The sequence below is a fragment of the Centropristis striata genome, chromosome 6 (genome assembly GCF_030273125.1).
Source record: "Centropristis striata isolate RG_2023a ecotype Rhode Island chromosome 6, C.striata_1.0, whole genome shotgun sequence".
Taxonomy (NCBI): domain Eukaryota; kingdom Metazoa; phylum Chordata; class Actinopteri; order Perciformes; family Serranidae; genus Centropristis; species Centropristis striata.
Window position 1 is genome coordinate 30,744,475 of NC_081522.1, and position 14,204 is coordinate 30,758,678.

The 14,204-nt window shown below is 37.5% G+C and overlaps 1 protein-coding gene across 2 annotated transcripts; it reads right to left on the bottom strand.

Moving 5' to 3' along the window:
- Positions 1 to 235: 235 nt before the first annotated feature.
- wu:fa25f02 (uncharacterized protein C11orf24) lies at positions 236 to 13,920 on the bottom strand. Of its 2 annotated transcripts, none has more exons than XM_059335155.1 (3): positions 13,812 to 13,920; positions 8,579 to 8,947; positions 236 to 7,626 (listed from the first exon to the last, which is right to left on the bottom strand). In XM_059335155.1, the coding sequence occupies exons 2-3, from the start codon at positions 8,712 to 8,714 to the stop codon at positions 6,629 to 6,631; spliced, it is 1,134 nt and encodes a 377-aa protein (XP_059191138.1). In that variant the 5' UTR covers positions 8,715 to 8,947; positions 13,812 to 13,920; the 3' UTR covers positions 236 to 6,628. The 2 variants fall into 2 exon arrangements, with proteins under 2 accessions (XP_059191138.1, XP_059191139.1); XM_059335156.1 differs by lacking the exon at positions 13,812 to 13,920 and adding an exon at positions 12,821 to 13,085.
- Between the last annotated feature and the right edge of the window lie 284 nt (positions 13,921 to 14,204).

The following is a 14,204-nucleotide window of genomic DNA, read 5'->3' on the forward strand; positions in this document are numbered from 1 at the left end:
AAGGTGGAGCTGTGAGAAATGTGATGTACACATCGACCAGCTGGCTCTCTGAGGGACCCATCCACACAAACTGAACTGCCTGCTAAACCTGGCGCCGCTCCGCACTGCGGCTTTGATCAATGAGCGCTCTGTTCATGCAGAGTGATGGTAGTACAGTGTAACTGCACTACGGCTCGCAGCTATGAATTAAACATTAAGATTAGACAACAACTGATTGACTCAAACAGCAGCAAGATCGATTTGGTTCTTTTTTATTATTTATTCTCTGCAAGTAAAAATGTTTTTTTTTTTTTAAAGTGCATTCATACAATGTTGAGTTGGCACACAGCAGGTGTCTTATCGTCATTCCTTGACATTCTGCACATCAGTTATGGCAAAACACCAATCCATACTGAACACAATCTGTCAGCGTTGTTTTCAAGGACCTTGAACAGCTCACTTCAAAATTATTGACATCAGAAACATTAAATTACAACATGAAAATCATCTGTTTTTTTAAAATGATTCACTGGCGTACAGGGACAGTATGCAGGACATTTTAACTGTCAGAAGAGTGATTTTAGTAGTCATTGGAAAACTGAAGTCAATCTTAAACACTGCAAGAGAAGCTTAGATTCTGTTTCCAATGATCACTCACTCATTTTTTAATTGAAAAAAGCACTACGCTAATTATCTCTACATAGCAGACACAAGGCGGTGATTACCTAATGTCTGAATCTTGAATATTTTTACTTAATTCCAAATCATCTTTTAAGATGATCGGGTTATGCCGATGTCATGAATTTCTTTTTAGTGATGACCATATAACAAACAAAACATTGGCTTGCTGATGTTAATAAAATGTATCAGTAATGATGAGAAAATAAACTAAAATAATAACACCGAGTGAAGGGACAACGAAGCTTCATGAACCATTTGTTTTATTTACGGAGCCCTCTAGATGCCGCTCTCTATTTAACAAAAGGCTGAAAACACACTCAATTACCATTGCTGAAGCCTTTTTTTAAAGCCAAGGCCGCCATCTAGTGGGGTCAGGAAATAAAGCAAATGGTTCACAAAGCTTCATTGTCCCTTCACTAATAAAACCCATGTATGGAAGCAGAGAGCGGACCATTTGTCCATTATTGCGATACAATATTGGTTATCTCTAATATATTGTGATTTCACTGTTTAACTGCATTTGGTGTCCACAAAATTCAATTCAATCAAGAATTGTTTTGTCAAATCAGAAAATTTTCAGTCTATTCATCTCACTTCAGTCTTTTTATTTCTCCACAATGAGAGTCAAACACACAGACTGCTCTGAATTTTTTTGAATTAATCATAAAAAAGTCTAACTTTAGCGTTATTTCAACAACTTCCCGACACGATATCCTCACGCACACAGTGCCTATAGATTCCTTAGCTAAATATCGATAATTGGCGGCCATGAATCAATATCCCCATGCAAAATATCACAATACTATGCTGTATTCATTTTTTCCCCCAACCTCTATTAACAAGGCCACTCTCTGCTTCTGCATGGATTGCAATTTATGCCCTTATAAACACATTTTAATGACACTTTTCAATTACCGTTTCAGGGGATTTTCTTGTCCCTTACAAAATAAGACAACAAATCAATAATGGCAAGACACCAACTTGAAATATATGGAAACTTAACACAAAATTGGCAGGTCCAATACAAAAATATTCTAAATACTGCACAAAACACTCAGTTAACAGTTCTAACATCACTTTTTGAAACTGAAAACATCTTCTGCTGTGTGAGCTTTCAGATCCACCAATAAATTTTACTCTTCATGTCACATATCGATAATGGCTTTATGTTTCCCTTGGCTTTATCATACAATAATGTGCTTCAGTGATTATTTGGCGATTGTCCACCAACCATGAACCCCTCAGAAGAAGACAACTAATACCAAGTGGTGGTCAAGAGAAGAGAAAAGGCAACAGTATTTTAGCATGAATGCGTTTTTGTTGTCAATGAAATGCAGAACCATTGAGAATAACTGAGGGGCTAATTGAATACCTGTCCATAATTCTGAATATCATGTTTTTCATAACTAACAGACACTTCTGAGTATGAGTTTATCACTTTGTCAAATCAGTGAAGGGACAATGAAGCTTCTTGAACCATTTGCTTTATTTTTTGACCCCACTAGATGGCGGTCTTGGCTTTAAAAAAAAGGCTTTAGCAATGGTAGTTGAGTGTGTTTTCAGCCTTTTGTTGAACAAAGAGCGCCATCTAGTGGGCTCCGTAAATAAAGCAAATGGTCCATGAAGCTTCGTTGTCCCTTCACTATGTCCAATGTATTTAAACAGTTAAGACAATAATCATCTTATGTATAAATCAATCCATACAACTTCAGAATTATGACTTAGCATTTTGAGATTATAACAGAAATGTGTGTGTTTCACTCATGCAGGGAACTTGATCTCATTATGAGAAATCCCATAATTATGATAAAACAAAAGGATCATTGTGAAGGAAACAAGTCAAAAATATATCATATGGAAGTCAGAATTCAGAGGGTTTTTTTCTTTAAAAATATATGTATGAATGGCTTGAGATCCATGTTAGGAGAAATATAAAACATTGAAATTAAATCAGACATGAATAGAACTTGTTCGTTAATGGAGAGTGACAGATGGATTTATACAGAAGACAAACAACCCATAATATCCAAAAATAGCTGAGCATTTAAAAATACATTCACCTCGGAAAAATAGAAAATATATTGAAATAAACTCGTATGGCCCTTTTCCCTTAATTTGTGTGCAACAACATTAAACACTGCATACTTTCTGAAATGTCATTAGGATGAATGAAAAGCAATGGAATGGAATGAAAAAAATGAAATCATAAGACTCGGATATCTAAGAAAAACAAAAAAAAAACATCCAGGAAATAGTAGTATTTGTGGTTAAGCACAGTTAGATGAGAAGAGATTTATCTGCTATTGTACAGATGTCTCCAGTAAGAGACAGAGCCAGGCTGTGTTCAGCAGGGGAAGCGCCACAAAATGTGAATTCTAGCAGCTGCTCCTGCTTTCAGCTTCGTGCTAAGCTCTTAGTCTAAACATATGTAGAAATGTTAAAACTGTAGAGTCATTGACCATATACAGTCATGGAAAAAAATATGAGACCACCCTTGTTTTCTTCAATTTCTTGTTCATTTTAATGCCTGGTACAACTAAAGGTACATTTATTTGGGCAAATATAATGATAACAAAAAAAAAGCTCAGAAGAGTTTAATTTAAGTGCTGATATCTAGCCATTTTCCATGGTTTTCTTGATAATAACCAAAATCATTATGTACAAACAAATGTACCTTTAGTTGTACCAGGCATTAAAATGAACAAGAAATTGAAGAAAACAGTGGTCTAATAATTTTTCCATGACTGTATAATCTGTGGTTTAAGACATTTTTTAAAGCTGTACATGAGAGTGTTGACAGTAGAGCGAACACAGGGAACGCGCACTAAATGTCCCTGGCCATACTTGAACTTGGGGGCGTTGTGGTTCATGGTGAGAGATTTTAATCCCTAAGCCACCAGGGTGCCCTTTTTCATTCATTCATTATCCTTAACAGCTGACATTGGGTGAGAGGCGGGGTCCACCCTGAGCAGGCCGCCAGACTATCACAGGGCTGACACATAGAGACAGACAATCACGCTCTCATCCACTCCTACGGGCAATTAAGAGTCACCAATTAAACTTAGTGCATGTTTTTGGACTGTGGGAGGAAGCCGGAGTACCCGGAGAGAACCCACACTGACACGGGGAGAACATGCACACTCCATACAGAAGAGCTGCGTCAGAAGTCAACCACTACACCACCATGTAGCCCACCAGGCTCCCCAATAAAGATATTGCTTTTTCTTTTGCTGAATTGTTCAATACCTTGTTTCTGTGACCATGTAAATTACGGGTTCATCTCAATACATTAGAATATGATGGAAAAGTCCATTTCCAGTAGTTCAAGTCAAATAGCCCCAACCAAGTATTGACTGCATATAGATGGACATACTTTTTAGAGGCCAACATTTCCATATTAAACATACTTTTTAAAATTGGTCTTTTGTAATGTTCAATTTTTTTTGAGACACTGAATTTTAGGTCTTCATTAACTGTAAGCCATAATCATTATAATTAGAAGAAATTAAATAAATTAAGACATGAAATGTTTCATTATGTGTATAATGGATCTATATGTGTTATGTCCACTTCTTGAATTGAATTACTGACATAAATAAATCTTTTCTCATTTCTAATTTTTTTAGATGCACCTGTATTAACCACACAGCATTTCTCACAAATTGTAGCTTTAGGTTTTGCAGCAAACAAACTGATTTCCCCAAAAATGTCTGATCGTGTACTGAAATGAAGACGTTTTAAACAAACCAAAACAACAATAATGAAATGTAAGACACATAAGAGGAGCTACCCATAGCATCAGTCACATCTCCGGATCTTTCTTCACCATCGTGAAAATGTTGTGAGGTTTTCTCTCAAGAATCATTAACCTGATGGCTTGACTATAAGAGGACTCTGTGGTCCCCCTACTGACTATACCAGATACCACACAGTATAAACTTTGGCCCCAACACACCGACCGCATCTGGGGAAACTTAATGCAGAGCGATGGAAACACATCTTCCACTGTAAACGTCTTTCTGAAAAACTATTCTACCTCTGTGGAATCGTTTGAAGTTTTTCCATATGGTTATTTACTTTTGATAAAAGTATGGAGCTCTCTATGCTGTAATGTCACTCAGGTTACATTCAAAGGATTATTCTACTGTAGAACAACTTGCTTCTAACTTTTGTATTTTTGGCCATCTTTTCCATCAGTTATAATTACACTGTACAGTACGGTGCAGAAGTCTAAAAAAGGCAGGTGTGGAAAAAATGCTGAGAATATTAGATGCTGGTTTGAAGGCAAAGGCAAATAAACTATGAAAAAAAAATATATTTTTTGAAAGTGTTCTTATTTTACAGCATTTTTTTCCCCACACCTGCCTAAAACTTTAGCACAGTAGCCTACTACTTTACTCAGTAATAGGCGTTCAGACAACAGTTTATCCAGATTATTTTACCTGAAGTGTTGTAATAATCTGTGTTGCTGAAGACTTTTTTCTTTCTCTGTGTACCTTAAAGTAGTTGTAGCTGTGCCAGAAATGCTGACTCCGCTTATAATCTCTCTCTCTGGTTTATTACTCCAACCTGCTCATGTTTGTTTGTAACCACAGGCAACAGTGATGTCATAGTGTCCTGACAACAAGGTGAGAAGTTAAACCTTGGGGGCTCTACATAAGCAAGATTTTCAAGAGGTGCTGAGTTGCTCTTTCGTGTTGAAGCTGTGTTTTAAACCCCCAGAGATTAACTTTGAAATCACAAGATTAATATTCCTGAGAGAAATGGTGGCCCAAACTATCAAAGTCAGACTCAAGTTATTATAAACAAGACGTGTCCTTAACAACTTACTTCTAAAGCCCAGAATTCCCCAAATTTTCTAAAGCTCCATGTGGATATTTCTAAACTCAAACAGAATTAACCGAACCCTGATGACTTTCACAATATAAGCAGTAAATCTGTGCTCTGGCATTATTTTTTTCTTTAAACTAGCATCATGTGAACCACTGACATCAATCATTACAACTGTTGCCTTAAATACATTTAGGTGGAAATGGCAACATATCTAGAAAGATGAGCTGTAGGGCTGGGCAATATAGTCAAAGATCACTATCACTGTATAAATTAGGATGCTTTCCCGTATGGAAAATACTCAAATTATGGTGTTCACTACAATTAATTATATGGATAAAAGACGACAAAATTGATCAAATGTGCAAAACAAACTCAAAAGTTGACAACTTTGTTATCTAAGTAGACAATCAAACAGAGTTAATGATTTTGAATTACCACTCAGCTCTACTGATTGATGTGGGAATGTTTCATGATACAGATCTTGGTTCATTGCTTATAGAAGAGTCCGTCATTAAGGTCCAGGTGGACTGAGGAATTTATCATCAATCTGCTGTCATATTTTTGTCAATTTACGCTCTCTTTATGTAGAAGAAGTTATACGTTTGCCCTGGTCCTTAATGAGCACTGACAAACAATTCTACAGGTATATTTTTCAGCCAGACAAAAAAAATATCTGTTGAGCTTTTTATCACTTTGGAAGCACCCCGATTGGTCAAGCCACCCTAGAACTGGACTGACCAGCGATGTGGACGAGATTCTGTTGAGGGGCAATAGCAAAGTCTGTTAGAGGGCTTTGCACATACAACTGGAGTTACATCCAGGTAACCTCTATGTTGCTCAACATTTGGCAAAACTGGGACAAGCCAAACTCTTTCATTCAAACCTTTAAAGAAAGAGAAGCAGGAAAGAACAAAAGCATTAAGTGTAGCAGTTAGGATACAAACAGATCAGCTTTAGAGTCACTTCAGTGAGCTGATGGTCAGTTTAGTCCATTCCTACTTCTTCTCCAACCGTCTAACAGCGGCACTGACTCACCTTGTGATTTCACAGCACCGCCCTGTTACCAACCAGTCTCTCTATAGTCTCCAAACGCATAAACAATCCCCCACACGTTGTGCTTAGCCCCTTTCCTCCCTCAAACCCCAGAGTCTGTGTACATGCCATTGATCAGGTAGTCCACCTGGGTGTAGTCCTTCCTCCTGTAGCTCTCGTAGGCCTGTCTGACGAACACAGCCACGGTGACCAAGAAGAAGAGCAGGCCGAAGAGCAGGACGGCCAGTAGAGATGCTGTATCCACCAGCTGCTCAGTCAGAGGAGCCCCCGCTACATCTACCATGCCAACTTTTGTTCCAGACTCTTTGTGATCAACGGGATTACCGGTACTCGTAGCAGTTTTGGTAGTAGGCCCTCTGGTTGAAGGGGTTTGAACTGGTGCTGTAGTACTTGGGGCTTTAGGCTGTGGTGTGTCAGCTGGTGGTGGTGGTGGTGGAGGTGTTGTTGGTGTTGGTGTTGTTGTTGTTGTTGTTGTTGGTGGTGGAGGTGTTGTTGTTGGTGTTGTTGTTGTTGGGGGTGGTGTCGTCTTCCCTCTACCTGTGGTTGTACTTAAAGTAACAGCCGTTGTAGACTTTGTAAGTGTGGTTGTTGCTTTTAAAGTTGCTGCAGGGTGTGTAGGTGGTGGTGTTGGTGGTGCTGATGTTGGTTTTGTTACGGTTGTTGTAAACATTGTAGTAGCTGTAGTAGTAGGCTTTGGTGTTTCTATAGTTGTAGAAGTCACCAGTGAAGTGGTGTTGTATACATGTTGAACAGGTTCTGTAGATGAAGTGGTACCGGTGCTGGTGATGCTTTCAGTCTGAACAGCCTGTTTGGGCGAACCTGTGGAGGAAGGAGGAGGAGCTGCAAGTTGAGTTGGTGGTGGTGGTGGTGGTGGTGGTGGTGGGGCTGTGGATGGAGGGTTTCCTCCTGCAGACTGGTTGAGTGGGGTGGGAGTTACTGGAGAGGAATGAACTGTGTTGCTGACAGAGGTGTGGTTGACTGGTGAAGATGAGTTGGGGAAGACTTGGTCCAGCTGTGTGCCTTCTGGGTGCTGTTCCATTTGCAGATCTGTTGCATTTCCAGTGACGCCACCATTATCACCTGGGGAACAAACAATTTCATAAAGCTCAAAAGATTAGAACTGAGTAACATAACCAAAGCCTATGTAACAGTTATTTAAATTAACTGCTACTATGACTATAACCATTAGTCATATTGCTTCTATTATCACTGCTACTATTACTGTTGTTACCACTGGTATTTGACTTTATCTACCAGCCATCAATAGTCACAGACGTTGTTATAGGGTTAGTGCTATTATTGTTGCCATTTTTCATCTTGTTCTTCTCCGTCTCTCTTCCCCTCTTAAACCTCTTCCTCAGTGGTGGAATGTAACCAAGTACATTTACTCAAGTACTGTACTCAAGTACAATTTTGAGATACTTGTACTTTACTTGAGTATTTCCCTTTTATGTAACTTTATACTTCTACTCCACTACATTTAACCGACAGCTTTAGTTACTTTTCAGGTAGAGAATTTATTTTTTTTTAATTCTCCCTGAGGTTCTTCTTTCTTTTCCCATTAAAAGGTTTTTGTCTTTTCCTCTTGTTGGTTGTGAGGGTCAAAGGTCAGAGTGTGACAGCCGGTAAAGCCCTTTAAGGCAAATCTGCGATTTCTGATTCTGGGTTATATAAATAAAATTGAATTAAATAGCTTTCCTAGGTATAATGACTGGGTATAATTTTTATTACAAATGCACTACTAGAACAACTTGACACAGTGTTTAGCTGCATCTCAAATTAATCTTCAGCTTCCAGCTTTCAGGTGATGTACACCACTTCTTTGTGGCATACTGTTGACCTACTATCTCCCCCTAAAGATCCCCTGTTTGATCTTGAATTAATAACCTGCAGTATTGTAAATATAGCGAGCATATTTTGTATGCATCTTTTAACACATTTGCAAAGGCACTTCAGACTTTTAAAAAAAAATCTGGTATCATGTGGCTGCAGCTCTTGACCCATACTCGCACTCACGCAGTGGAGCAGTTACCTTGTGGGGGCTCGGGCATTATCGGGTCCTTTTTAGATACTGTAGTGGTGGAGCAGTCAGTGAGGAGCAGCAGCAGACAGAGGAGGTGGAGACACGCCGATGGACTCAGCAGGAGCGTTGAGGGATACAGGGACATGGTGGGCTGGGGGTATTGACACAGACACACACATCCACACACACACACTACCCTAAAGCAACACACTCACATAGGCCTAGAGTGGATTTACTCACACACACACACAAACATGCACACTCACTAGGCACATTCAGGTGAACACACTATCAACTTGCGCACTCAAGGGTTTGAGGCTCAGCTGACATGGAGGATGGAAACCAGGAGGAAGTGAAGGCAGCATCCAATCTCTGGACCTACACAAGACACGAACACAACAGCAGTCATTAGTAGAGGTGTGAATCCCCAAAGGCCCCACAGTATGATTTCGTCCCGATACAATATTATTGCAATTTTAAGCATTTTGCAATATGGTGAGTATTGCGATATAATATATTGCGATTTAACTGTTTAACTGCATTTTGTGTCCACAAAATTAAATTCAATCAAGAATTGTTTTGTCAAATAAGAGAAAAGTCTATTCATCTCACTTCAGTCTTTTTATTTCTCCTCAATGAGGCAAACCACAGACTGACCAACAAAGTATTCAGTCAAACTGAACTGAACTGATATCAAACATGTATGGACGACAACAACTGCAGCATTTTCTCAAACCTTCCTCAACTTTAAGCTACACTGCTCTGATTTTTTTTTGAATAAAACATTAAAAAAAGCCTCACTTTGCAGCGGTATTTCGAAAACTTCCCGACACGCACATGGTGCTTATAAATTCCTTTAGATCTTCTAGTTTCATATGATAGCAGTATTTCCAGTATATTCGTCTGAACACTAAACATCAATACTCCGTGGCCATGAATTGATACAATAATGCCACGCAAAATATCACGATACTACGCCGTCTCAACTTTTCCCCCACCTCTAGTCATCAGACATATTGAAGACATACTTTTAAATATTTCCTACATTTCACACATCAATCAAATTCTTTACTGAGGCAGTTATTCAATATGAACCTGTAGTAAATAATGGATACAAACACATAAATGGAAAAACAATAGCTACTTTTGTATTTGGGATATTTATCAATACATTATTAAAAATGTGATTAGGGCTTGTCAAGGCAGACAAAGCCTAAAGGTTTGTCTTTTTCAGAAAACACTGTCCAGAAAAATGAAAAAAGTTGTTGCGGCTGTAAGGCTTTTTCAAACTTCTATTTGCTATCCAATCACAAGTAACATATGTGCAAGCCTGAAATAAATGTGGCTTGGAAGATCTGACATTATTGCTAATTAATGCAATCACCCTTTAATAATAAAGTGTAATCAAAGCTTTAAGCAATGGGGGGTAAAGTTCAGGGCCTCTCTCTTGGGACACAAAGCAGCACCACAAGCTATATGTGAGGAATGACTGCCATCTAGTGTCAGAACAATGTCATTAAAGGGGCAGATTTAACTCATTTTCAGGTTTATACTTATAATTTTGATTTCTACTAAAACAGGTTTATGCCTTTACAAAGCTAATTATTTTCCTTATTACTGTCTAAATTAGGGGTGGCCGATATGGCCAAAATCTTCTATCATGAAATATATAAGTTTATAAGTACCACAATACTGTTCTGTAAATTCAATAAAGAAATTGTTTAAAATGACATACTATAATGCATTACATTTAATATTATTTACTTTCAAACTTCCATAGATTACGAACAGTATAGTAAAATGTTGAGGTACTTGTTCTTTACTTGAGTATTTCCATTTTAGTTAACTTTGTACTTCTACTTCACGTTGTAAGGTAAATAGTAAGGTAAAACAGTTTTTTAAGTAGTTAGATTTAGCACTAAATCGAGGAAATCCAAATGCTGCTTACACAAATGCATCAATACAAATAATCTAATAATATATTTAAAATATATAAAACAATCTGAGTGGGTTCATTCTTCATAATGAGTACTTTTACTTTTGATACTACATTTTGATGCTGATACTTTTGTATTTTCACTTTAGTAAGTTTTGAATGCAGGAATGTTACTTGTAGTGGAGTAATTTCACAGTGTGGTAGTAGTAATTTTACTTTCCTATTCAGAATGACCCCACTCAGATTGTCTAAATAAATATTAAAAATATTTATTTGGACAAAATATTAAAATATTATTTTATTAATATTTTGATACATTTACGTAAGCTTTAATTTACCGTTGTCCAGATAGGGCTTATTTTAAACTACTTAATATACTTCTATTTGGTTTAATTAATGAAAAATGTAAATGTATTATGTTTTTATGTTAAATCTCGATCTGAAAAGTAACTAAACTAAGTAAAGCTTTCAGCTAAATGTAGTGGAGTAAAAAGTAAAATATTTGCCTCAAAATGTAATGAAGTAGAAGTATAAAGTTACATAAAATGGAAATACTAAAATAAAGTACAAGTACCTCAAAATTGTACTTAACAATTAAGAACAGTACTTGAGTAAATATACTATTTTTCATGCTACCATTGGTTACTGCTGAACCAGTTTTGACGGGTGTGCAAATTTTCATAAACACTTAAAAAATGAAAATTGTGTAGGTGGAATAATAATCATCTCTACAAAACAATAGGTTCACTTAGCCCCCAGCATTTTAGTGCATATCTGGAGCAACTTACATTTTAATTGATGGGATGGCAAGGTAGTGTTTTTTCAGCATGCCTCTAAGACGTATAATGTTGGACATCCAATCACCTGCATTATAGATCGAGGTTCAAACACACTGCATGCTTACTGGATCATTAACACTGATGACATTTACTCCTTAGGTTTTGAACTGAATGAAAAGGCTGATTTTGATACTTGCAGCCCAGTCACCAGAAAAACTATTTGATGTTTTACTATCTGCAATGTACTTACAGGTACATGTGAATCTCATCTCAAATTAGAATATTGTGAAAAAGTTCAATATTTTCGGTCAATTATTTCAGAAAGTGAAACTTGTAAATTATATAGATTCATTACAAAGAGTGAAATATTTCAAGGCTGCATTTCTTGTAATTTTGATGATTATGGCTTACAGATAATGAAAACACAAAACTCTGTATCTAAGAAAATTAGAATATTACATAAGATCAATAAAGGAAAAGGATATTTTAAACACAAATGACATGCTTCTGAACAGTATGTCATTTCTTTAAACTCAATACTTGGTTGGGCCTCCTTTTGGATGAATTACTGCATTAATACGGCGTGGCAAGGAGGTGATCAGCCTACGGCACCATGTTGCTTTTATAGCAGCCTTCAGGTCATCTGCATCTGGTGACAATAGTCTATGGATTCTCTATTGGGTTCAGGTTAGCTGAGTAGGTTTACCAGTCAACAGTCACAGTAACACCATGGTCATTGAACCAGCTTTTGGTACCTCTGCCAGTGTGGGCAGGTGCCAAGTCCTGCTGGAAAATGAAATCAACATCTCCAAAGAGCTTGTGGAAGCATAAAGACTCTAAAATGTCCTGGTAGATGGCTGCTATGTTGACTGTGGACTTCAGAAAACACAGTGGACCAACACCAGCAGAGGACATGGCCCCAAATCACCACTGACTGAGGACTCCAATATTGAACTTTTTTTTACAATACTCTAATTTTCTGAGACACTGAGTTTTGGGTTTTCATTATCTCTAAGCCAGAATCATCAAAATTACAAGAAAAACAGGCTTGAAGTATTCACTCATTTTTTTAGATGTACCTGTAGTTACATTCCACCAGAGACATCAATTTAATATGAAAACCCTGCCATTAAAATCAACGGAGGGCAGGTACAACTCATACTGCATACTCATAACGCTTCATACAGCTCCAGCATAAGGCTTCATACAGTGACCTGCCCTAAATGTAAACAGGAAACGCTCAAAAGGTCGTTACACATGCCGACGTGGAGCCTGACACACAGAGCGACATACTACATACTGTCCACAGCGAGTCAGCGTCCACTTTACGATTACAATGAGAAAGCCACAGGGCCAAAGTCTGTTGTTTAAGACTCCAGGGCGTTATTTAGAAGAAAAAAAACCTGTCAAACGACGCATAACGCCACTTCACCAGATGTCTTAAACCTCTGAAGTCCAGGAGATTTTGGTTCAAATTTGTAAACTTCCTATGCATTAATTTCTGTCTCTACTTAGCATATTTCAGTCCGTCCTTACATCACATGCATGGCCCCTTTTTTCCGACACAAATTTGGTCAAATCAGTCAAATGTTTCATTTGTTTTAAATTACAAATATAAAGTTGCCAGGAGCCCAAAATACAAACAAAGGACATAGGTTTCTATGGAAATGTACCAATTTTTCACTATTTATACACACAAAAAACAGCAGAAAATAATGAAATAAATAAAGAACTATAAAAACATCAACAACATGTCTATTTGCATGTAAATTAAAAATAGTAATTGAGTACAAAGAAAATTCACATTTTAAAAATGGTCTAGACACATAAATGGCACACTATTGTTGCACTTTCAACTGGCTTTCTCAGCTTGTCTACATATGATATATTAATAAAGTAATCACTGTTAATACAACATGCTCAGTGTATTTTCAATAAATAGATGGACTCCAGATGTCTTTATAATCCAATTCTCCAGATAGATACGCTGAGCCGTTAACCCACACAACCACAATAACTGCGTGGATAATGTTCACACAAGCATCCTGTGCTGTGCTAACATCACCCTGACCACAACACGCAGCTCACACACACTCTCACTTACTAAGTGGCAGCTGAATAAATGAGCCAGGGAGAATAGACCAAGTACCAGAAAAGTTGGAACTATAGCACACTGACCATAACAGTCAGTAAAAACTTGTAGTTATGGTTACAGAGCCGTTAGTTTAGATGGGTAACGGAAAGTTTAGCTCACTGCTAACGGTCACAACTGCCAAGATTCAAACTGCTAAACTGAGTCAACAGCTGCATGGAAGATATGTTAAACGCTACGAGAAGATAGGGATAATAAAAAAAATGAGTAAAATGTTAAATAATGAAGAGACATCTCCCTTCAGACACAGTTAACATCCATATTGTAGCCTAGCTAATGCTAACAAGCCAGTTTCATTAGGGTGAGGCTATTTGGAGACTCTGGTGGAATTATCTACATGTTAACTAGAATAAATGTGACTCAGTAGAGACTTACCAGCTATATGTTGCGATTAATTTAGTCAGCACAACAGGCACAGGCAGCAAGTATCCAGGCTGAACTCTTCCTGTAAGCAGCGGGTAAGCTTCTTCTTCTCCAGCTTTATCTGCGGCACCGTAAAGGCATCATCGACGTGTTTCTGCCCCCTGCTGTTGACATCACGCTAAAACAAGATATGATAAAAGAAAAAAACCCAAAAACAATATATTAGACCCTTGTTTTAGTATTATAAGTAGTTAGGTACTAATACCACACAGTAAAGTTACTCCACTACAAGCAAAAGTTCTGCATTCAAAACTTACTAAGTATCCGCATCAAAATGTACTTAAGTACATTAAGTATCAAAAGTAAAAGTACTCGTTAGGCAGAATCTACCCACTCATATTGTTT